Source organism: Penicillium digitatum, chromosome 3 (genome assembly GCF_016767815.1).
Source record: "Penicillium digitatum chromosome 3, complete sequence".
NCBI classification, from domain to species: Eukaryota; Fungi; Ascomycota; class Eurotiomycetes; order Eurotiales; family Aspergillaceae; genus Penicillium; species Penicillium digitatum.
The window spans coordinates 3,216,686-3,241,048 of NC_089386.1; the positions used below are offsets into that span (position 1 = coordinate 3,216,686).

At 48.5% G+C, this 24,363-nt stretch overlaps 7 protein-coding genes across 7 annotated transcripts; 3 read left to right on the plus strand and 4 right to left on the minus strand.

Moving 5' to 3' along the window:
• Positions 1-1,596: 1,596 nt before the first annotated feature.
• Pdw03_8694 (Diphosphomevalonate decarboxylase) lies at positions 1,597-2,865 on the minus strand (the record flags this gene model as incomplete). Its single annotated transcript, XM_014682416.1, has 2 exons — positions 1,597-2,740; positions 2,795-2,865. The coding sequence occupies 2 exons, from the start codon at positions 2,863-2,865 to the stop codon at positions 1,597-1,599; spliced, it is 1,215 nt and encodes a 404-aa protein (XP_014537902.1).
• A 189-nt stretch (positions 2,866-3,054) lies between these two features.
• On the plus strand, positions 3,055-3,921 carry Pdw03_8695 (Cytochrome c1 heme lyase; the record flags this gene model as incomplete). Its single annotated transcript, XM_014682417.1, has 1 exon — positions 3,055-3,921. One exon carries the CDS (start codon positions 3,055-3,057, stop codon positions 3,919-3,921), a length of 867 nt encoding a protein of 288 aa, XP_014537903.1.
• A 384-nt stretch (positions 3,922-4,305) lies between these two features.
• Pdw03_8696 (t-SNARE) lies at positions 4,306-5,136 on the minus strand (the record flags this gene model as incomplete). The annotated part of the gene is made up of 2 exons (XM_014682418.1): positions 4,306-4,824; positions 4,885-5,136. The coding sequence occupies 2 exons, from the start codon at positions 5,134-5,136 to the stop codon at positions 4,306-4,308; spliced, it is 771 nt and encodes a 256-aa protein (XP_014537904.1).
• Positions 5,137-5,640: 504 nt separating this feature from the next.
• Positions 5,641-7,756, plus strand: Pdw03_8697 (Nucleoporin protein Ndc1-Nup; the record flags this gene model as incomplete). The annotated part of the gene is made up of 3 exons (XM_014682419.2): positions 5,641-5,773; positions 5,865-6,132; positions 6,184-7,756. The coding sequence occupies 3 exons, from the start codon at positions 5,641-5,643 to the stop codon at positions 7,754-7,756; spliced, it is 1,974 nt and encodes a 657-aa protein (XP_014537905.2).
• A 437-nt stretch (positions 7,757-8,193) lies between these two features.
• On the plus strand, positions 8,194-8,986 carry Pdw03_8698 (UPF0589 protein; the record flags this gene model as incomplete). Its single annotated transcript, XM_014682420.1, has 4 exons — positions 8,194-8,304; positions 8,405-8,671; positions 8,748-8,821; positions 8,872-8,986. 4 exons carry the CDS (start codon positions 8,194-8,196, stop codon positions 8,984-8,986), a joined length of 567 nt encoding a protein of 188 aa, XP_014537906.1.
• A 1,352-nt stretch (positions 8,987-10,338) lies between these two features.
• On the minus strand, positions 10,339-11,775 carry Pdw03_8699 (transcription factor ACEII; the record flags this gene model as incomplete). The annotated part of the gene is made up of 3 exons (XM_066102036.1): positions 10,339-10,449; positions 10,665-11,581; positions 11,643-11,775. 3 exons carry the CDS (start codon positions 11,773-11,775, stop codon positions 10,339-10,341), a joined length of 1,161 nt encoding a protein of 386 aa, XP_065957119.1.
• A 2,230-nt stretch (positions 11,776-14,005) lies between these two features.
• Pdw03_8700 (Polyketide synthase) lies at positions 14,006-24,283 on the minus strand (the record flags this gene model as incomplete). The annotated part of the gene is made up of 1 exon (XM_014682422.1): positions 14,006-24,283. The coding sequence occupies one exon, from the start codon at positions 24,281-24,283 to the stop codon at positions 14,006-14,008; it is 10,278 nt and encodes a 3,425-aa protein (XP_014537908.1).
• Positions 24,284-24,363: the final 80 nt, after the last annotated feature.

A 24,363-nucleotide genomic window follows, 5' to 3' on the forward strand; every position in this document is an offset into this window, starting at 1 on the left:
CCTCCGCTAGTTCGGCGTTTCCCACATACCACAGCCTCATCCAGTGAATAGCTGTGTCAAGATATGTTTCCAACGGCACAAGGCTTTTCTAAATAGCCCTGTTGAGTAAGAAGAAAAAGGGGTAGCTGGCTTTTGGCACAGAGCATCTTCGCGGCAAAGTCCTTACCCCATGTTCCCCATGTTGTATTTCTACTTTGATCCATAGGTTACACTTGTGAGACTCCCTAGTAGCTTCTACGAGTTACTCAAGGGCCCCCATAACGGGAATAGAATTCTCTACGCAGGAGCCTATTCTCGACAAGAAACTGGGGCCGAAAGTTGCCTTTGCATGGTTGTAGGAAAGGACGAGTCTCACCACTAACTGTGGACTTCTTCTCACTTAGGGCTATGTGGTAACTCATCTAACTTTATTTTGCTTTGATCGAAAGGGCTGAGTATCTAGGTACTCATTCTATGCACTCCAATATGTTAGCGAGTGAAGCAAATATCTTTGCATGAAGCCAATTCTTATTGTGAGCTCATAAACTTTGTGGATCTAGGTCCTCAGAACAAACACTTAAAAGAGTTAACTGCAGGCCCATGCTGCACGAAGAAAGTATGGCAATTCACAAGGCGAGAAGTGTAATGTGACACGACTCCAAAATGCGTGGAGTGTCCCGAAGAAATCAAGACATAGACTACATTTAGCGAGATAAAGTAGCACAATAGACACAATGATCTCACTGGATGACACCAAACTGACACATACATGCTGTGCTAATTGTCAAGTCAACTGAGCGTTGTGTAAAAGGTGTCCAGGATGGGGATATAAAACATGGCCATATTCCACGTCCAAATACCATGACTGCAGCCAAGAAAAGATGCCAAAAAAGCCCTAAGTAAGGTCACTCCTTTTCAAGAACGGTAGGTGAGCCTGCCAGATTATATGTCAGCGGAAGTTATCCTCTGATTGTCGCAATCCAGACTATGTACCTCTCTATCTCAACACATCTCACTTTACTCATGGGTCTGGGCACGCTGGCGACAGCCCAAGTGGCAGCTAGGTCCATCAAATGTGCTTGTGATGGTATCACCGATCATTCTCAGACTGCCTGTGTTCAGACAGGTGGAAGCTTCAATGCTGCTGGCTGTGGCTTTGCGGGATGCTGTGTTTATGCCAACAACGAACAAACTAGGTTCATTGAGACCTGTAGGACGCTTGGATACGGCTTTAGGCGCTGTGATGATTGCCGGTCTTGTTGAGAGGACAGAGCAATTCGCTTGGTTCAAAGGATAGTAAGACAGATGTTGGATATTTTGAAGTTAAAAGCGAACTTGTATTATGTTGTGCCGCATTGTATCATGTGCAAGATACATTGTTGTGAATGATGAAACCAGAAGTTTTGCTTTAGTATAAACCGAAATCTTGCTGCTATGGCGTAACTATATTCCAACAGAGAACAAAAGAAAATACAACGAAGGAATATCTGCGTCACGCTTGCATGGCCGAGTTGACATATCCGCACAAGAACGGTGGGGTATCTTTCAGGCTGACAGACCTTCCAAGGTTGGTCAGAATGGGAGTACCGATTGCACGGTATAGCTTAATCATACGTTCTAAAGAGTCTTGAGGATCTCACCAGTCTCACTTACAAGGTGGTCCTCAACCTTGACAGGGCCCTCTCCGACGCCAGTCAAGATGACACGGCTCACACCATCCTTCAGAACTTCGACAGCGCGAGAGTCAACCAGATCCAAGGAAATGCCAGCGGTGACGTTGGCTAGTCTCTCATAGAATGCACCATCCCAGCCCTCAGTGTTAGGGCCCAAAATAGCCTTGATGGTACCGGCCACAACCTCGGAGTCCTTATCTTCATAGTAGATGACAGCATTTGGGCCAGCATCAAAAGTGTAAGCACATACCGTACGGCCAACAACACGGTTGATGTCGTGCACAAGGCGGACAGCAGCACGAGAGACGTCATTCATGTAAAAGATAGGGGGCCACGAGTCGAGACAAGTGGCGTGGAAGGTATTCGAGTCACGCATGGTTATCTCGGCGAAGTCGTGGAAGTTGCGGGTTTGAATGGCGGTCTCAATGGCAGCCATACGGCCGGGAACTACGTTTTGGGCACGCTCAGCAAAGAGAGCGGAGGTGGCCACAGTAGTCTGCATTCCCTCAGTGCTGGGTACATCCTTCTTCTCGGCACTGACGACCAGAACAAGAGCGCGCATCTCAGGCCAGTGTGAAGCAGGAGCAACTTCCTCAGCCAGACTATCGCTTCCATCAGCAAGCTCACCCGTGCGCCACGCGACATATCCGCCCATCAAAGAGCGGCAGGCAGATCCGGAACCTTGGCGCGCAATGCGACTCAACTCCTTGGGGGATTGGGGTAGTTCGTAAAGATCAGCGACGGCGCGGACCAACGCCGCGAAGCCAGCCGCAGAGCTGGCCAGACCGGCCGCAGTGGGGAAGTTGTTCTCAGAGACGATCCGGAGAGGGTGAGAAGAGAGCTTGGGGAGAGAGGAGTTGGCATCCTCAAGGGCCTTGCGGAGGGTACGAAGGTTGGAAATGCAAGCGAGTGTCCGCTTGGAAGACTGGATGTCCTGGGGACTACCGTTCAGGTTCAGGGTATCCGCAGGTGGGTATTCGGCAGAGCAGGAGGCAGTGGTCAAGGTACGGAGAGAGCGCTGAGAGAGTGTGACCGAAAGGGAGGAGTTTGTGGGGAGGTTGAGAGTAGTATCACGCTTGCCCCAGTATCTAGAATATTACTGTTAAAACAGAACTATGAGGGGTAATCGCGGAGCGGCATACTTGATGACAGCAATGTTCACCGGAGCGGTAGTAGTGGCCCGGTAAACTGACTGGTTTGATGTAGACGCCATTTTGCTCCAGATAAATATGAGAAAGAACAACAAGTTTCTAAAGAGGCATAGGAGACCCGAGGGGGAATTTCCTACTTAGGGGATTGTTGATTTGTCTGGGCGGTGAGATGGCAAAATAATTTCTACAGCGTAGTTCTAGTTCCGCGTCGATGCGACATCCTCCAGTCAGTGACCTCCAATCATTCAACAATGGGAGCTGCAGCTAGTACACCATCCATGCCCTCCGTGGATCCACCGGCAGCAACTTGTCCCGTGGACCACAAAACCCGTGAAATTTGGCTGCAACAGAATAGCAACTCACCTCGTCCTACCTCCGATGTCCCTGCGGAACAAGAACAACCACGTGCTAAAGCACAACGACCCCTATCAACAGACCGTGAAGTGAGCACAATCCCTCGAGCCGGGGATTTCAGCTCAGCGAGTGCCTGCCCCGAGGCAAACAAAGGTTCTCCGTCCCCATATGCCGCCTCGCACGGAAGCCCGTCCAATGCTGAATCCGAGACTGGCCGCGATGAAGCCACTGGAAACTGGATCTATCCATCGGAGAAACAATTCTTTGAGGCCTTGATGCGCAAGGGTAACGCTCCTGGGTCTGCTGCCTCCGCCTCAGAGCTCGCGACTTCCGTAGCTTCCATAATCCCCATTCATAACGCCGTCAATGAGCGCGCATGGGATCAAATTCTCGAATGGGAGAAAAAAGGCCCCTCGGCCGACCCCGGGAGCAAGAAATGTGGAGGACCGAAATTATATTCTTTCCGGGGACTTGGAGTCGACCCACAGTACCTGAGTCCGCGTGCGCGTATTAATGGATGGCTTGGCTACCAACACCCATTTGATCGACATGACTGGGTTGTTGAGCGTTGTGGTGGTGAAAGGATTGAATATGTTATCGATTTTTACCAGGGAAAGCCGTCCGGGGGCAGCGAGAACCCGTCAGGTCTGGCTGCCAATGCTAATGGCACACCTGGAAAGCTCAGTTTCTTCCTTGACGTTCGACCCAAATTGAACACTTATGAAGGCTGGAGACTAAGGTTCAACCGCTTCATAGGTCTATGAAAGCATCATTGATGATCGTCTTCTAGCGAAATATGCCTTCGCACTGCACATATGACAACGGCGGAACACGGGTAGGATTTTTGGTTCCTATTGGGTGTATTTTGCATGTATAACAAAGATAATTTTGTACAATATCAGGCTACAGGATTAAGAGACAGCGATGAAATAATGTTCTCTACCACTTATATACTGAAGGTTGGGAAGGAATGCGTACGTAAACCAGAAGGAATACGGTATAAAGAAGAAAAAGAGCGAGTTCCTTGACTAACGGAAGTGCAATCGTACAAAAGGGATATCGTGCGCATACATGACAACGTTAAAGACGAAGACCGTGGTGATAGTCAATAAACAATGAACGAGAACAAGAAAAAGAAAGGTAGATGTCTATCCGAGGACAATTGCAAGCACAATGATAGCAAGGATGACAGCAAGAATTACAAAGAGACAGCAGGCTCTGTTGCGCGCATTCTTCTGATACCTGCTGGCACTGCGTAACTCGACTGTGGCGCCTCTTGTGTCCTGGGTAACGTTTTGAACATTCTCGCTGATGATATCCAATTGCCCTCCTTGTTCCGAAACGATGTGTGCAACATCCCGGAAGAGCTCGTTCAGCTCCCCCACACTTTGTTCAATGTTCCTGATTTCTGCCTCACGCTCGATGATCAGGGACTCTTGGAAGTCCACTTCGCTCTGGTTGGCCATACGGTGTTGTTCCTCCAATAGCTGTTCTTGTAATTGGACATTGTTCTCACCAGACGGTTGCTCGCCTTCTTCGAATGCTGTGCGGGCGGCAACTGCAGAAGCGCGCTGTTTCTCAAGTGCACGACGCTGAACAGTTTGAAATTCATCCAAAGTGGCCTTGAATTCGGACGATAGCTTCTGCTGTGTCCATTTCTGAGAGGGCTATAGATCAGGGCGTTAGTAAGAATTGCCCGGCAGTGAGTGAAATTAGACAGATCATACATTGACGTCCTCCCATGTCTGGACCTGCTTAATTCCTTCTCCGACATCTCTAAACCCCGTACGAGTCTCCTCAAGCAGATCATGCACCCGTTCGCGCACACGCTCCGTGTCACGTTTGGTTCCAAGAAGGGCAATTTGGTTGGACAGGCGAGAGATGTTCGATGTCAATGTAAATAACTGATCTGAGAGCTGCTCAGCTAGATGGTCAAAGTCCGGATCATCACGGTACTGTGGGTCTTCATCCCTGCGCATGGTGGTAGGCTGAGCCTCCAACGAGTTTAGTCTGTCAAAAGACATTCTATGTGTATTTAAAAAGCAAACAAAAGAATTGTTTAAGTGAAGGTAGAAGAAGACTGGATACCAAGATGGGGTTATCTGTAGGTCCCTGCTGCCTTCGATAAGCGGTCTTGGTGTGCGGACCGCCCTTACATGACGTACCATAAAACCACTAGGCTATAGATGGACTAGCCCCAGTGGCACAGCACTCGCTTGAGCCACAAGTCACATGACTGAGAATGGCTGGTGTGTTTTGATGCCTCAAAATATTCCCAGGTGGGCCTCGCCGTTGATTGATTCCATCCGACCAGCTTGATACAACCAGCTGTCAGCCGAGATCGTTCGTCAACACCATCCTTGGTCCGCCAATTCTTTTCTCCAGCTCCCGGAGCTCTCCATATGACGGTTGTTCTGATCATGCACTAATCTTCAACTATTTTATCCTCTTCCACGAGCGCATCTCACTCCTAAGCTTACACCATGGCCGTCGTAAAAACTCGGCCCTACAGGCGAATCCTGACTTCGGCCTTACACCGAAGATTTGTTCATGCGTCTGCACTTTCACTGCTGGTCTCTTATGTTATCGCAATTACGATTGGGGATAAATCGTCCTGTGAGTACATCGCAACCTTATCGGGTTGAGTTTCAAAGGCCCAGTTTCATGTCCCGAAAGTACAAAGAACTGATTAAAGAACACTATGCAGTTTTCTGGTCATGGTTTCCTTTTGGTAGCTGCGGTGTCCGAACTACGCTACTCTTCATATCCTCGCTCACAATTTTTGTCCTTCGCGTCAGTCAAATGCACATTGGCTCAAGAACAGCTAGCTCCTCGTTCGGCACCTTGAAATCCTTTACTCTGTTGCAAATTGCGCAAACCTTTGGCTGGTACATCTTCTCAGCATGGTGGTTCACCGTGGTATACGTATGGTCTTCTTCGAATGATTCCAACCTCGAGCTTGTGAAACGGGGCAGGTGCGTTGATTATGGTTTTAAATGAGTCTGATCTGGACTAAAGAGATGCAGGCCACACGAGCGACCGACCCTGAACGAAAGGCCGATTTATCTTCATTCCTTCCATGCGTTTCTAGCATGCGTGCAAGCTGTGTTTCACCTATACAACGACTACGACCGCATTGCAGTGCCAATCGCGGAGAAATGCACCAAAAAAAATGATCAGCGTACCCACCCAGTACTACCAACATCCAAGTATCTTCGGGGTGCTCTACTGCCAGAATTGGCAGCCGGGGCTTTCAGAAGCATCACAGTTGCTGGAGCATCTCTCGTCATATACCCGATGTTTTTCAGAAGCTTTGCGTGGAGCTGGTCTTTGTATTTTGCCAAGCTCTTTTGGAGCTTCCCAAGATCTGCAGCTGAACCTCAGAGCTTCATTCCATCGATTTTCCCCTACTTCTTCTTCAAAACTCTGATCCCAGGAGCTATGCTTGTACTTTCCTGGCAAACGGCGAATCTCTTCTATTCTGTGTTCATCGGCAAGGAGCCTTCGAAGCGGGGCCAGCCACTCACTACAGAAGCCAAGGATCCCAACGGCAGTCTTCTTAGCGGCCTTAAGGCGAGGAAGGAAATTGTCAAGACTTTCGCACTCTGGGAACTCAGTCTCATTAGCCAGCGCGTTCCGGACCGCCGGAAGGCAATTTTCAACGATATTGAACGCGAGGGTGGTTCGGCTTGGTCCCAAGTACTCGCTTGCACTACCGATGTAATCAAGGCCATCAATACTCGCATCGAGGAAAGCAAAAACCCCGCGCCAGTTACCAACTCTTTGCCACAAACTAAGAAATCTGAACCTGTTCTTCAAATTCTCCCGCGACTCTCAGAACCGATCAAAGATGAAAACATCTTCACCACGGCGCCGAAGGCTGCTTCACGCCAGGACAAATTTGGCGATGCGTTTAGCTCGGCGGCTAAATCCTTCGGTCAGTCAGAAGACTGGACTCCAACAGCACGAGCCCGAGTCCGCGACGCTTTTGACCGGGCATCATCAGCAATGCTCAGCCCTGAGCAGAAACAGAAATATCTCGGCTCTACTCAGAAGTTCAAGCTCTTGGCTGGCGGCCCCTACGCCTCTCATACACCCAAGGACATGAACCCAATTCTGGCGCGGATTCTTCGTTCGCCTATCGGCCAACCTCTCTGTCAAACTTACGCTCAACGCCTCTCTTCCATTGTCCTTGGCACACCAGAGTCCTCTCTTTCCTTGATTGTAGATGCTGTGGAGTCGTTGACTCGACTTCTCATAGCCAGCTTGGCTGAAGACCCTTACGGAAAAGTTCAGGCTGATGTGCCTTCGGTTGTGCGACTTCTGACGCGAACCGTCCTCACCCTGGATGCATTTGCCCACCAGGGTGGATTGGATGCCCACTGGACCGATATAAACTTTCCCCCATCTAGCGATCCCCAAGCGCAAGCAGTTGCCCGTCGGATTCCCGATGTTGAAATTGTGCTTTCTGCACTCCGTGATGGTCTCAAGGATCTACTGGCGGCTTTCAGGCCTTACTTGCGGGATATCGGTATCGCAGGCAAGGATCTGAGACTAGCAAAGGAGGCAGCTGGCATCGACGGGGAGGAGGTCTCATGATCATGATGGTCGTTTTTTTATTGCTGCAATCTCTTTAATGCTCACTATATCTCATGATTTCTCTTCACAAAACTTCATGTATTGCTATCTCTCGTTCCATTGTTTCGTCCCATCGGGATTGATATCGCTGGACAAATGCATGGTTAGGCGTTCTGTTAAGACGGGCGTGTGGGTGTTGGCTGAAATTCGATATCAGCCCTAGTAAATGAATAACTTATTTCTATCATCGAGATCATCTTGAATCCCAACCAATTTTTTTTCTGTTAAGACTTGGATAGATCTTGTTTGCTCTTGGAAGTATAGGTCACATGACGCCCTCTCTCCATCAACGCCAACTTCATCGAGCACCTGTACACTTGTTCAGCACAACCTCCAAGCAGCAACAGAGACTAAGAAATTTACCCAGTAGCCTAGAGCGACCATTTTTATTTGAGCTCATGTCATTGACAAACGTCTACCATGTGCGTCGGGTCGCGGATGCCTCTGCAAAAGCATGTTTGATTTGCTATAAGCCATCAAGCAGCGTGATGATCACACCAGATAACAAGGTGTGTAATCTGATCTCCGATCTGGTGTAAAGTCTATTAAACCATTTCCTTGCTTGGTTCCCTATCTTCATGTGCGCAAAGTGGCTGATTTTCTCACTAGGACTTCTTCTACGTGTGCCCCGCACATTTACAAGACAAGCATTTCTGCTCTCCAGTTGTTGACATAGAGGGCCAAGCAAAACGTCTGAAGCAAGAGGAAATGGCTAAGGAGATCGAAAAGGTGAAAAAAGAATATGAAGAAAAACAGCGACGAAAGAAAGAGCGCGAGAAGGCGTCCAGCAAGAACAGCAAAGAGGAAAAAGACAAGGGCAAAGATAAAGATCCATCCGAGTCAAACGCCAACGACGAAAAGGACAGAGATGAAAAGGTTCGTTTCTTGTCGTAGTGAAGGGAACCAAGCAAAAAAGAGTTGTACAAACGTGTTGACTGATTACCCCTGAAAGATCGCTTCTATTAGGAAAGGTTCTGAGACGGAGAAAAGACCGGATGATTCACCTCGAATTTTCTCTTTGCACAAGTACGTGATTGTATCCTAATTCATGGTGGTGGCTCCTAACGGCGAAACAGGAATTTCTATCAGATGCGCATCGACCGGATGCGCAATATTGAAATGGCGAAACGCAACCAGGAACGATTAAGGCAGCCTTCACTGTTTCCCTCTGTGCCTTCGGGCAATCCTTAAACTTCCCTTTGATCAGTATAGGTAGTTTGAGATAAGAACGCCATACGGGTTTGCCTATCATCCTCTGCTGATCTGGCAGGCACACTGAAGCGCCAGGCGAGGAGAAGGTGCCGCAAAACAGCAAATTCATATCGGACAACTAATGTGTACCTCTTTGAGTGGCATATTTAGTGTTCACATGAATCAATGGCTATCAAAACATCCATTTTACCCACTATTGCAGCAGGCTGCGGAGAACAGCGAATGCGACCATATGGAAATTCCTGAGTCAATAAGCTTCCTATCCTCACATATTCACATTATTTGTATTACTTAGCTGATTTGCCGCGCAACTATTAGCGAGTCATACAATCCCCAGCCGGTAAAAGACGGTTCAAGCCATGGATATAGTAATGCTCCCGGGCACAGCATAGGGCGCACCCAACTTGGGCAAATTCAGCCTTCGAATTCCAAGTCTTTCACGAACAAATGAATTTCGGATCTTAAAGAGTGCTAACTATAGTAGCAAAGTTTCCGAGCCGACAATCTTTAGGTAGCCTGGTATTTCTTAGGCCCACGAGGCGTCCAATGAGATTTTGTATTGTGAACTAGAAATCTATGGGCACGCAGGCGCATGGCGGCCAGGGGTCGGATCCGGCTTCTTATAGTATTGGTTGTCGAAACCAATGTTACAATATATGGTTGAGAATAGGGTAGACTACCCGAATATTCACAGACCACCCACCACGATGGCATCATCTACACAAAACATCTAAAATGCGACCACCGGGGTTCGACACGCGTACGTGTAATCATTTGCTGAGCGAAGGGGAAGCAAATACTGTCCGCTTTGAATAAGGCTTAAGGAACGGCCTATAGCTAGGTTAAATGGCTTATAGGCGGCCTAGCGGCGATGCCGCAGTATAGGGTTATAGACAATGAAGGGGGCATTGAGCAAGTCAGCCTCGGGGTGGGGTGGATGGAGGGTTATTTTCAGAACCTAGTTGAATAGCTAATTTAGCATCGAGTTTAGAATCTAGTTGGGTATCTAGTTTAGTACCTGGTTTAATACCTACTTTGTGTAAAGGTCATGCCCAGGACCAACATATAGTAGCGCACATGATTTATTTGTGACAAAATGTTATAGTCTCTACAACGCTTACCCAGCTTAATTAGCTGGCCAAGGTAGATATATTTTCAACCTCCCTACTATTATCGGGTCCGCTCTATAAGTAGCTATTCTATCGCACTAGCTCCTTCGCTATCCCTTCCATCGGCTCCGGTATTGGCATCATCGTCTTTGTATCCATACCGCGAGCTACCACCCCCTACGTCGACTTCCTAATATATGCTGCGGGGCCGAAGGATTTCACCTAGCCGTCAGCATACTTTCTTAGCAGCTTCGCACCAGAAGCGCTATGCGCCGTAATCTTGATATCACCGGGAGGGAGCACTTTGGCTGCAGTTTGGTCGAAGTCTGTTTTCTGGGTTAAAATGTCTATGGGACTCCGATGTGTGTCAACCAACATTCTAAACTCCAAAGCAAGATGTAAACGTCCTAACTCGGATCTCTACCGTTGATGAAAATTCTATACGTCAAGCCTAAGTGCAGCATTCAATTGGCTACTTAAAAATGTTACTGTGATTGTTGTCTCACCCCCCATTGTGAAATGGAAGGCGAAACCAATCCTATACTCACAGCCTGTAACTGCTGTCGTAGATCCAATTGCGCCGATCGCGCTTCTGAAATAGCTACCTTTGCTAGAATGGCGACACTTGCTGGTCCACTTTCCATCTCCCATTGTGCCGCTCGGTCTTTTGAAGATCGTGCGACATAAGATGCCAAATTGCCGAGGGCGGTTTCGAGATTTTCTAGTAGATGCGCACTCAAGCAAACTAAAAGAGACAAAGATGGTGCACCCGATGTAGAGAAACTCCCCATTTGGAAATGAATGAAGTTTCGAATTGGCTCAGAGCAAGTTTCCGCGGACTGGCTGCTTGAATGAGTTTGGAGAAGCTTCACCGTTTTAGCGGACCTGAAAAGCGAGTTGTAGATGTGCAAAAGTCTAACATAACATGAGAGGGTCATGAGGATGGTTGGTGTATCTGGGCCTGGAGCATTTGCGGCCGATGAATCTGTGGCTCTGGTGGAGGGATATTGATTTATCATGCCATTAAGAGTCTCGGCTAACGACTGTGTCAAGGAGAGGATTTTGTCGATTGGGGGCGTCGGATCGACTAGCGCCTGGTCTCCTTGCTCTAAATCTGTACTCTTGGCGGCCCCCGCATCATTTGGTGAATTATGTAGTAGAGCTGAGTAGCACTCATAAAGTGCCTTGGTGAGGTCCACGAGACGATATATTGCGCAACCAGTCGCTGCTGTAGCGAGCTGAGGTGGGCATGAAAACACTCTTGAGGGGCCGGAAGATGGAGGCGTAGGCTGCAGGCCAGATTGAGGCAGGGGTGGTGGTTGGGCTTGGTGAATAGTTGACTCTGCGACGGGTAGTTGTACCCAGTCGTGATTTGTAGGCAAATCGTCAAAGAATAGAGCTGTATCGGTTGAGCCATCTGGATCAGGAAATGGAGAGCCGTACAAAAGATTCATAGAATCGATCCCTGCTGGCGTCAGAATTATATGAACCGAAGCCTGCGGCACAACTCAATAGTGAGAACCAACCTGCGGCTGCCGGGTTATCGCATCTAGTTGAATCCCCCAAGCCTTCCAAGTCCACGCCCACATCCTGTCGCGCAACAGAATGGGTGCATTGCCTCGAAGCGTAGTTGAGTTCATCGCCGTTTGTGATTGCCATTTCGGTGTCTTTGGCAGATTTTTGCATGCTCTGTACTTTGCATCGCGAGCTAGGTCTACCCGGACGCAATGGCGGCTCGAATATGCATTCTGTGCCAGCATTCTCACAACGAGCACATGGTCGTCCCGGGAGTATATTTCGATGACAGCGTAGTTTCTGCTGGTGACATCGGTTGCAAGCTAAACGCTTACTTGGCTGACCCTGGGAGGAACCGGTCGAATCCATTTGCATAGAAAAAGAAAGGTTGGCAAAGGCGAGACAGAACCACAACTGGTGCACCAGGTCCTCTACAGACGCGACCCGGATTTAAATTTTGGTAAGATGTGCGTCTTATCAAACTAACCATTCTGAACCTGCTGTACAGGCATTGAAAAGTGGCTTTTTTCCCACCCTGCCACGACGGCCCGACCGAGAACTACGCTAATGTATATACGCATACTCGCTTCTCTTGCTAGTGATCCCAATGCTAATAGTCATTGGCCATCAATTCTTAGTATGTAGTTCAGAGCTTCTCATGTCATCAAAAGTTCCAAAGTTACGTGAATTTGAAAGAATACCATGTTTATTACCAGTGGCGTGCATGTCGCAGCGGATTTCTCGGGCTGTCGTCGCAGGGGAAGGAAGCGGAAGAGTTCCGAATAGCTATGGGGGCAAATTTAACCGGCACAAAGATCGGGGTGAAATTTAGTTCACCACTGACCAGTGAGTGCATCAACTCGGAATTTTGATCCTGCGACCCTACAAGGGCAGGGACCGGGATTCGCCCCCAAATGCTCCATCAAGATCGTGTTGATGATTCAATCGGAGCAGGTGCATGAGTTATTTCCGTTGGCTAAAGAAATTTCCAACACTCGAATAGTGACCCGATAGCCATGTTGTAGATCTCATTCGGGAAAATTCCAAGATCAGCGTGTGATAGTTGGACTAGATCTAACTCGGCGTTTTCAGTTGCTTTTAAAGGTCATCTATCCCCGATTGAACGTTACAATCAGATCGGGAGGGCTATACCGCGAGGCAATCCACACCTAAATGCTCCCGGGCTTCATTCCCGGTACACATCTTCTTTGCAACCCGGGAACCATTGCCGTATGCATCGTCAGCAAATGAACACCCTTCAGACCCACATAGGCCAAATGATTGTTGCGTGGTCTGATCTCAACTGTACTATCCACTTGAGCGCTCTACGTTCGCAGCGATTGGACCGATCAGGCAGAAGAATGTTCTTCCTTGACTGACAAGAGAAAGGGTGATGCTTCGTCGTTCATCCAAGATATCTGCGTCGTAGGAAGATTACACTCCACGCATCGAATTCCAAGGTGGGAATGACGCTACCTGATAAACGATGTAGGGTAAAACGAACAATTGGGAAGGGGTAGAGGTGACTGCACACCAGGGGGGTTGTGACATCTCACGTTTGTGCGATGCCTTAGGCCTCCGCCAAGAACTCATATACGCCATGCGGTTTTCATTAGAAATCATCACCAGGGGGGCCGGCATCTGGCATTAGTCCCATGTGTCGAAACCAATGGTGCAACCCATGGGTAGAAACAGGGTAGAATACCCGGGAAATCTACGGACCACCATTGATGGTGTTGCCCACACAACTTGGAGGGTTATGCTTAGTCAGCTTTGTCCGCACAGATTGGAGAAAGAGCGGATCTTGTCATTCTAGTTAGTTGGAGAACTCGGAGTAATTTTCATGCCCCATTTACGTAGTATTGGGAGTTCCATAACAGTGTTGAAACCATAGATCTCCCGTCACCATGGTCAATGCTCATGTGGGTAGGGTTATCCCCCCGGGGGATGACCTAATCACACTACACATTTCAAAACGAAACCTGTGAAGGATGGATGATGACACACGTATTATTAAGCAGCGTACTGATCCTACGCAACGATTCCATAGTAATAAGATCATCTTTACCACAACCAGGTTAATTCCATAATAGTTGTACAACAGTAACGTTTAGTCAGCCTTGTCCGTACAGATTGTTAAAAGGCGCGGATTTTATCAATTTTCAGCTACAGAATTCAGAGTATTTTTCATGCCACATCTATTGGTAGTAGATACATTGTTGAACCCATAGATCTCTGTGACTTTTGGCCGCTCTGCCCCTTCGTAAACAATGAAAGCGTGCACTTGTAGTTCAAATTAAGACGATAACTTTGAGAACATCAAATATGGATGAACGATTTAGAAACAGATAGTCAAACGCAAGGTCCCAAGAGGTCATGATCGAGACAAGTAAGGCACCACTTGCCCGTTCTCGCTCCTGAGAGTAGCCCCGATCAAACTCTCCAGGGCCTCTGGTAGATCAGATTGACGGGCTTCTTCCATCCAGGTATCCACATCAACTATCCGGAGTTCGACTCCAAACCGATGTTCAAGGAAAGTTTTCAGATCCCCAACAGGGATTTTCACATCTCCACAGTGGTGCAAGATTTGTAATCGATCAGACACGGTATCTTCCCTTTTGAGTATAGCATTGCAGATACCCGTAGCAACATCTGCGACCGGAACAAAGTCAAAAGCCCCCGCCCAGCCATCTGTGGTTGGTACGGCTCCACGGTCAACTGAGATTTTCAGAATGCTCTGAATCAGGTCCGTGGCTGGCACACCCTCTCCAATGATGTTGGATGGTCGGTGAATCGTAGACGGGAGGTTAAACTGGGACGCGCAGGCTTCCAAGTATGTCTCAGCCGCCCATTTCGAGGCAACATATCCGTTGGAACCGTCGAGTGGTGGCGTGAAATGGGAGACGGATTGTGGTGGCAATTCCACAACTCGTGCGAGCTGAGAAACTCCGCCGGTGGAGACGAAGTGAAGGGGAATGGATTTTTTGAGTGCAAAGCAGGCCAGCTGACGAGTCGATTGCAAGTTTGCCGCTCGGAGAGAATGATAGGATTTCAAAAAGGAGACATCGGCACCGTTGTGAATGATCGCATCAACTGTGTTTCCAAGAAGTTCCCATGTATCGCGGTCCAGTCCAAGCCGGGGCAAGGTCAAATCACCTGCATACTGGATGATTTTCGCCGACTTCACCTCAAGATCTCGAGGAGTGGCTTCATTTTTCGATGGCCGGATCGCGACACAGTGAATATGCGAGATACAATCATAGGTCTCCAACCGTTGTAAGATGGCTGAACCCAAGAACCCAGTTGCCCCCGTTAGAAGGATTTCAAAGCATTCTTTCGTGCCGTCAGTGTTGAGTATCACCGTGGAAGGTTTCGAGCAAGCTGATCTGCGCTCTTCTTCTCCCGGCCTCGTTTCGGTAGGCCAGTCAATAATCGGTTTAGACAACTTGGATGTCTTAGAAAGGCACTGCTTAGCTATTCCTTCGATAGTAGACGATTGGAAAAGTGAAGTCAAAGGAAGGTCAAATCCGAGTTTCTCCTGGATGAGCGCCTTTAATCGGATCATCAACAGTGAGTTGCCACCGACTTGGAAGAAGTCCGTCGAACGACTCCAGGTAGTCAGAAGACCAGATTCACCCAAACAAGTCTTCCACATCTCGATCATGACCTGCTCTTCCGCCGTAAATTCGAGGCTACTACCGTGATCCGCAGCCTTGGGAAGTTCTAGCTGGTCTAAGACCCGCCTATCGAGCTTCCCGTTGGGGGTCCGAGGGAAATCCTCCACGGTGACACAGATCCGAGGGATCATGTAAGATGGAAGAGGCAAACGGGAAGGAAGTGCGGAAAGAAACTCTTCAAGATCATCTGTGGCGCAGGTCAATCGAGAGGGTATAATCCAGGCAACCAGATATCGCCGGTCTCCGTCCTCGTCGTTTTCCCCTCGAACTGATACAACGGCGTCAATGATGCGACCATTTGCCTGGCACAAGATGTTGCTGGCAATCTCATCCAGCTCAACGCGGAATCCTCGCAATTTTATCTGATTGTCTCCATCCATGCGGCCGAGATAGAATATCTCACCGTTTGATAGCAGCCTACCCTTATCTCCGGTATGGTACATGGTAGTACGCCCATGGTCATTGTCTTCTTTGCTGGCAAACGGGTCGGGTACGAATTTTTGACAAGTCAGCTCATCTCGCCCAAGGTAGCCCAAAGCAACACCACTACCTCCCACAACAATCTCTCCCACAAAACCAGCAGGTACAGGGGATCCGTCGGGGGCCAGAATGTAGGTCGAGTAGTTCGGGAGTGTGGTCCCGATGCTGATGGCTGGTGAATCGGCAACGGTAGGGTCTGAAATATTGAATGACATACAAGAGTTTGAAACAGTGATTTCTGTCGGGCCGTATCTGTTGATCAAGCGTTGACCGGGTAGACTTAGCTCTTGGAATTGGCGGATCAAATGAGCGGGAAGAGCCTCGCCTCCAACGATTGCAGTCTTCCAGCAAGTCAATTCATGGAGATTGCCAGATCCGTAGCGTAACCAAGATGCATACTCAGAAGGTGTAGCATAAGTGTACGAAATCTTTTCGGCGACAATTAGGCGCGTGAGTTTCAGGGGATCACCTCGAAGATGGCGAGATGCAATGATGAGCGTGCCACAGGAAGTCAAAGGCTGCATCATCTGGTCGATGGAGACGTCGAAACCAAGAGAGCTCTGTTGAAGAACAACTTCTTTTCCAAGCCCCAAGGTCCTCTTGACACACATGATCTGATTGTTGAGGTTTGCATGGGTTAGAACAATGCCTTTGGGCTTTCCAGTGGAACCGCTTGTATACAAGACACATGCTGGAGAAACTGGCTGGGCTCTGTTTGTGATAGCAACAGAGAGGAAAGAGTCGAAGCTTGAGAAGCTGACTGGCTTAATCGCCCCCAGATTGAGCTTTTGGGTGTTGTCCTTGGTGCGTTCGTGATGAATGATTGCAAGCGGTCTGCAATCATCCAAAATTGTTTGCAAACGCTCAATTGGATTTTGCGGGTCGAGTGGAACGTAAACAGCATTCAGTCGCCAGATTGCTAAGAGATAACAGACAGAGTTGATGGATGGCTCGCAGTATACAGCAACATAATCCCCAGAGCCTATGCCGTCGGCCTCTAGGGTTGCTGCAATATGGTAGACTCGCCTGTTCATAGATTCGTAGCTAAGAAAGGAGCCCTCGCTGTCCTTGATAGCAACTTCCTTTCCATGAAATGCTGCAACATCATCAATGCGAGAAGAAAGTGTGACTGAGTCGTCAAAATCTAAACGAGGTCCCTTCCCAAGTGAGACTGCCGCCAGAGCGTCTTCCAGGTGGTAGAGCTCATGTTGACTGATGTTAAGATCTGGCTTTGAGAGACAAGACTCGAGTACGCAGTTGTAAGCTCCCAGGATCATACTAAGGTCCCGCTGACTATAAAGATAGGACTGCGACTTGAGACCGACTAGAGTAGTGCCATCCAGTTGCTCTTCGATATCAAAGATCAAGTCGTATGGATTACTGGCATCTTCAAACTTCACCAAATGAGCTTCAAAGCCAGTCATTGTGATGCTGTTTGTTGATCCCATCTTGTAGTTCAGCAGCACTTGGAACAATGGACTCTGCGTTGTCGATCGGGGAAGACTCAAAGAGTCAAGCAGCACGTCAAAAGGCACGCGGGAATGTTCAAGCGCCTCAAATGTGACCTTGAGCGTTCGAACCAGTAAATCCTCGAAGGACAAGTTGCCATCGAGAGCGAAACGCAACGGAAGTAGATTAACAAAAAACCCGATTGTGTCAAGAAATTCGGTGTCGGTGCGGTTGGCATCAGTAATTCCAATGCATACATCGTCGACGTTCAAGAACCGATAGAGAAGAATTTGGAGGATTGCAAGATGGCCATAGAATGGAGTAGCGTTGAGCCCCCGGATCTTAGACTTGAACACTGAGGCTGTATTTGATGGGATTATGTGCTGGGCACCATGCATGTCGTAGGTAGTCAGTGGCTTGCGCGACTTCACTAAAGAGAATTCAAACAGTGGCAAGGGATTTGGTAAGTCCAAAAATTGAGATTTCCAGTATTTCAAATCTGTCTCCATAGTGGATTGCACGAGATGCCTTTGTCGGTCGGCAAATTCTATGTATTGATGCTCCAGAGTAGGTAGGTGTTTTCCTGCGATGACAGAAGCAAAATCTTTGACAAAGATTTGAGCACTGAAGCCGTCAAACACGATGTGGTGAAAACCAAGGATCAGTATGTGATCGGTCTCTGCTTCCGAAAGTAGAGTGGCAGCCGCTGTTTCTCCATTATCAAGGTCGTAAGTGTAGTGGCGTAGCTGGTTAAACTCCTCGTATGCAGCGCGTTCATTCTTGAGCGATTGCTGTTTCACAGACGTGCTTGCACTTGGAAGCACGTACTGGCTAGGAAGACCTGTTTTGGGGTCGGAGAAGAATGCAGTGCGTAAAGATTGATGTCGAGTCAGAACGATGTTCATTGCGTTGCATATAGCCACAGCGCTGGGACCATGGACGTGATACATCATCGTGACATTGTAGGCCGATGGGTCCTCCAAAAACAAGTGAAGGAACCACAATCGCTCCTGCGCAAAAGACATGCGATGGATCGTTGAAGCAGAATGAATGAGTCTTTGGATTTTGACGTCCTTGGCCGTCAGGTCCTCTTCCTTCTCAGGGAAATCTTTGGTGATTGATCCGGTTTCGGAAGTAGCAGAGCTATTAGCCTGTGAATGATCATTCTCTTGACTAAAGCTGGCTAAAGACGCAGTTGAGAAGTTTTCATTTAGGCGATCATTCGAAGGCGTCTTCGTCGTGACATGTTTCTGAGCTGCCTCCGTGCACAGCTCGGCCGAGGATGCACCTCCTAAGATGCGAAGAACCGGGATGTCAGTGTTTATCTCTTTGACAAACCAGGATCGAACCTCAACAGCCATCAATGAATCGACCCCAAGATTGACCAGTGGTTGGGCAGGATTTATTTTGGCCGCGGGCACCTGTAGAACACGCTCGAGCTTAGAGAGGAAGCCTCCAAGAACAATCTTCGAGGCTTGCTCCAGGTCTTTCACATCGGCCAATTGCTTTTGGAGGGGAAGAATCGTGGTCGAAAATTGCTCCTGGCCCAGGCCCTCTTGGATAGTGTAATGCGAGAACCGGGGGTTTCCTGCCCAGAATGCATTTTCACCACTATCGCCAGATTCGGCAATTCGATGGAGACCAGTTATGATCTCAGCCTGTGTTTTGCTCTCCGGCCGACCAGCAGAGATAGCTTCGGCGAACATGATGTGGAACTTGGGCTCAGAGATAGGCATGTAGTTGAACCTTCGAAGGGTTGTCTCGTAGATGCTGTTTTGTGACACGTATCCAATACCTAGAACCATGCCTATGTCCAAAACGGAGCCAACCAAGCCCTTGCGCTTACGCTGAGCTGCTAGGCTAGTCATGAACAAGTTGGCGGCACCATAGTTGGACTGGCCACGGTTTCCAACAACGCTTGCCAGGGATGAGAACAAAACGAAGAAGTCAAGGGTTGGAGTTGAGAATATTTCATCTAGATTGGCACTGCCCGTGACTTTTGGTTCCAAGACCATGTTCAGATGTTCCACGGTCATGTCACTAAACAACCGATCAGACAGTACCATGGCCGCATTTGTAACACCAGCAATAGGTGGGAATGAGTTTTGCAGATTGGCACGCATGGTAAGGAGCGCCTGCTTATTGGATATATCGAGCTCATGGAGCTGTATCTCGGCTCCCATTTGTCTCAATTCATCTAACCATGCGCGATCTACCTTGCTTACTTGGCGGCTGGTTAGAACAATGTACCGAGCGCCATTCTTGACCATCCAGCGAGTGAGGGATTGCCCAAGTCCGCCGGTACAGCCAACAAGAAGATAGGAACAATTTGGATGGAACAGATCTCGAGGTTGGATTGGCTCAACTATTGTTTGAATAACCGATGCAGACGCAAAGTCAATGACTGACAGCCAGCTGGCAGTGTTAGGCGACAACTTCATCAAATGATTCAATGGAATGAGATGAGCGCGATCCGCGATACCAGGGAAGTTACTGACGATCATATTTCGTGCCTTTAACAAGTTCCTGTGGCAAACCGTGTTTCCGAAGAGGGCATTTGGCTTCACAGCGGGCTGCAAAGAAAATAGTTCTGCCATTGTGACTGTGCGACAATGGGCAAGAAAATTTCTCAATGACTGGTTCTTTTGAGAAGAACTGTCAACAACTAGATCAATACTCGGCGGAAAGAGTGCTTTGAGTTGTCTCTGGGTCAGAAATTGCGAGATGTGGATAGCATATGGATTTTGGTAGTCCGAGGTGGCCACTATCACAGCTATATCGGTTTCAGCAGCCTCAGCCTCAATGGCGTGCTGCAGACTGATATCGGGGTCAAGCAAAAGAACAGTTCCACGCGGCTTGACCGCACTCAAAGCACTTCTTGCAACAAGAGCAATAGCAACTTGCAACAGTCTTCCCGGATTTAGGTTATCGATCGGGATGACCTGCTCAGGAGGTACTTGGATATATGAAGCACTGTACCCTGCCAATGCAAGGACACTGTCACCTGCAGTAAAGGCCTTACTGGAACCTGGATGCTCAATGATACCACTGACGATGTTTGTTCTTGTTGTACTAGTAATCTGGATCTCGTGCAGCAGGGCACATATTACGCGGATCGAGATGGCGTCTGATGTCGAGAAAGTTGGCTTCTCTCTCGCATGAAGAGAAAATCCGTGATCCCCACGAGAGATTAGAATTGAGGAATTTGTGGAGGAGGTTGATTTTGTAATTTGCCTAGTACCTGCATTGAGGCGACTGTTCATCTGATCGTTTGGAATTAATCGAGGAATCATGGTCTTGCCATTCTCCAAAATGACTTCTGGCTCCACACTCCACAGCATCTCCGAAGAAGGGAGGCCACATTTGTCTTCGACAAGAAGACGTGCAAGTGCGGTGGCCACATGCACGGATTTGTTATGGGTATCGTGCGCAATATCCATAAACTGCATCCGGATGTGAGGGTACTCGTAGATCAGAGATCGACCGAGTCCAATCGTCATGTTGGCGTGCGGATTCTGATTGTGTGCACCAGAGGTCACCCAGACAATTTGACGACATCCTTCAATGGCACTCTGAATTCCACTCAGTCTTTCCTGGGAGATTTTCTTGAGGAGTGGCTCATCTAAGTCCGCTAGGGATATAATAGACGTGATGCCAGCGTTGGGATGTCGGAGTGTCTCTTCAAAGGCATTCAATTGTAGGGGCGACACAGTACTCCATTGGGAGAGAAGTGACACAACATCATCAGCGAGAGCTTTCGTTGCTGGGGATTGACCTCCAATGACCGCGATCCGGTTAACAGGGAGGCAGGGGGTTGTTTGTTCCAGTGGATTCTTCAGTTGGGCAAAGGCTTCGCTGATAGCTTGGGACAAAATCACCGAGGTCATGTGCTTGCTGGTATCTTCGAAATCCGTTATTCGATGCTGAATTCCAGAGAATCCAGTCTTGATCAGCAGATTATCCCACTGCGCATCAGAAATGGTAGGGGCAAAACGACGACCGTCCGAGTCCCCTAGCCACCAGCCTTGAAGGCCAGACATCATCAACTTTACTCGCAAGATATCGCTTGTCACTTCCAAGAGCAGCAAATAGCCACCAGGCTTTAGAAGTCGTCGCACATTCTGCATCGTGAACTCCAGATTCTGGGTAGCATGCAGTACGTTGGACGCAATAACAAGGTCAAAGCTGCCATCTTTGAAACCTTGTGCAGCAACATCCCCTTCGATATTGAGCGCCTTGTAAGTCATCTTCGAAGCCCAACTTAAGAACTGCTTTTGAGCTTTCTCAAAGAAACCAGTGGAAGTGTCGGTGAAAGTGTAGTTTGCAAAGGTCCCCGATAGCTGTTCAAGAACTCCGGTTGTAGCACCACCAGTACCAGCACCTACCTCGAGAACGTTCATTCTTGGATAACGATGTGAAATCTGGCTGGCAAGATGACTGAGTGCACCGTTTGCTCTTTGGAAGCCGAGGCCGTATTTGTAAAACCGATCAAGGACATCATTTTCGATCATATGCTCTAGCATGGTGGTTTTGCCGTAGACTACAGCAGCAAGATTGTTACCAACAGCCGAGATGAGCTGGAGATCAACTTGGCCAGGGTGCTTCTCAACCTCAGACAAGAGCCAATCATGCGAATCGTTGGCCCATTCTTTGCGGATTGTGGGGTGTTTACCACTCTCGATCAGTGGAAAAAGGTCATCTATGAATTCAAAGATCCGCTGGTGATGCCAGACGAATTTCTTTACGTCTTCACGATTGACCACGGAGTTGAGTTCTCGAAGGTAGGAATATGATAGCCGCTCGCAAAGATCAACCAGCTCAACATCACTCGTGCTATCCGTGGGTAGCTCTAGAGCTTCAAGACCATAATCCACATCAGCCTTCCAGAGGGTTTTTGCAAAAAGTTCACAGTCATTTAAAGAAACAGGTTGCCCAAGGAGGGTACAAGTCAAACCTTCCAACTGAACACGAGGCTGACTGTATGAGAATATTTCCAAATCAGCTGTGACTACCTGGGGCTTGGAATCAGTGATAGTGCAGTCAACCACCATATTTTCTGCGCAAGAGCCGATCGGTGTAGGAATCACCCGGAGGGATTGCAAGAAAGTCGGGACGTATGGGCTTTGCAGAGTACCGTCTCCAGGCCAGCAAAAAGCAGCAAAAATGGTCTGGAATGAAGCATCGAGCAGAGCGGGATGAATCATCACTGGCATTTTACTATCATCGGGGATGTCTTGAGCATACCCAATTGCGCGACCAGAGCGTCGCTGGATCTGATTCAGACGCTGAAACATTCCGGTGTATTCTAACCCTATATTAGCAAGGGACGAGTAGAAATACTCTATGTTGACCGGAACAAGAGAGGCGGGGGACTTTTGTTTCCGGGGAAGTTCAAACAGTCCCTCATGGGAGAGATGAACTGTGACATGCCCGGACACATTGTGGTGCCATTTTGCGCCATTCTCATCAGACGTTGCCGAGTAGCAGGAGAATTCTGCCATCCTAGGAGAGGCGCCCAGGAAGGGTTTGAGATGGAACATCACATCCACGGCGCTATCCTCGGACAGGATAATGGCTTTGGATATCTCAACGTTTTGGAGCTCGACCATCGCGATTTGCTTGTTGTCCGACAATTCCTTTGCCGCCTCCATAGCCATGACAAAATAGCCAGCGGCCGGGAAAATGATCTGTCCTTGCACCTTGTGTCCAGATAGCCAAGGCACTTCAGAGACGCGAATGGTGTTTCGCCAACGCATATCATAAGCATGGTCATCTGGGCAGCGAGCACCGAGGATATCATGGCGATTTAGCGACCGTAGGCGATAATTTCGTGATTTGACTGACTCTTTCCAGAATCTCTGGCTGTGATCCCAAGAGTAACGGGGAAGTGACTGCCGTGGCAGCTTGCCTGTAGATATTTCGAATGCTTTTTGACTATATTGAATGAAATCGACTGCTTGGGTACCTAGTTCTTTCCAAATAAATCCCAATAAATCGGCCATAGCGTCGACATCATTTCTGAAGCGCGAGAGAGTCCCACTATAAGGGAGAGCATGGTTACTCTCTGCCTTGATTGTCTGGGTGGTGGGTCCCTTCAAAGCTGGGTGAGGTCCGACCTCCAGTCCGATATCGAAGGGACCATTAATTGAATGGGATGCTTGCACGGCCTGTGAAAAAAGGACAGTTTGTGCCATATTATCCCGCCAGTATGTCTCCTTCAAGGATTGGTGTTCTTTGGCGACTGTCATTAGACGCCCATGAACACTGGAGACCCAGAAACATCCGTCTGTGGATTCCATAGGAGAAATATTACAAGCACGAAGTGCTTCACAGTAGGATTCAAGACAAGGAATCATGTGGTGGGAATGGTAGGCAGTGTCAACTTTGAGCAAGCGACAGAAAATCTGCTGCTCGTCCAGCATGACTTTAGCCTTCGCAATGGCATCTTCATCGCCAGAAAGCGTCACCGATTGAGGAGCATTGCTAGCCGCAATGGAAACTCGCCCCTCAAGTCCATTTGCTGATATGAAAATATTGGCGTCATCCAATGACAAAGCAGCTGCCATCATACTACCGGATCCACCGGTTGCACTGCCTGCCAATTTAGCAAAAAGCCCTCTGTAGTAGGCTATGCGAATAGCATCCTCTGCGGAAAGTAGCCTGGCAGCGTAAGCAGCACCAATTTCACCAGAAGAGTGACCCACGACTGAGTGAAAATAGATTCCAGCAGCGCGCAATAGCTCTACAAGCATGATCTGGATAGCGGTACACAGTGGCTGAGATAACGCAGCCTCTTGAATCTGCGATGGGTCTTCCATGTTGACAAGCAGATCTTCGATTGACCAAGAAGGTCGATCAGGAAGGGAATCAAGAGACCGCTGCATGTTTTGCACAGTCCACCGGGCCAGCGGCGAAGATTTGATAATTTCTCTTCCCATTCGAGACCACTGGGCACCCTGGCCAGTGAAGACTCCAAGAATCTTGGCTGGTCCGGTCTTGTTTTGTATACGGTCACCTGGGGAATTTTGTTCCAGAAAATTCTTCATTTTTTCAATCAAAAGCGCCCTAGAAGCCCCAGAGAATGATGATGATGATGATGATGAATTCATTGACCCGATTTAGCTCG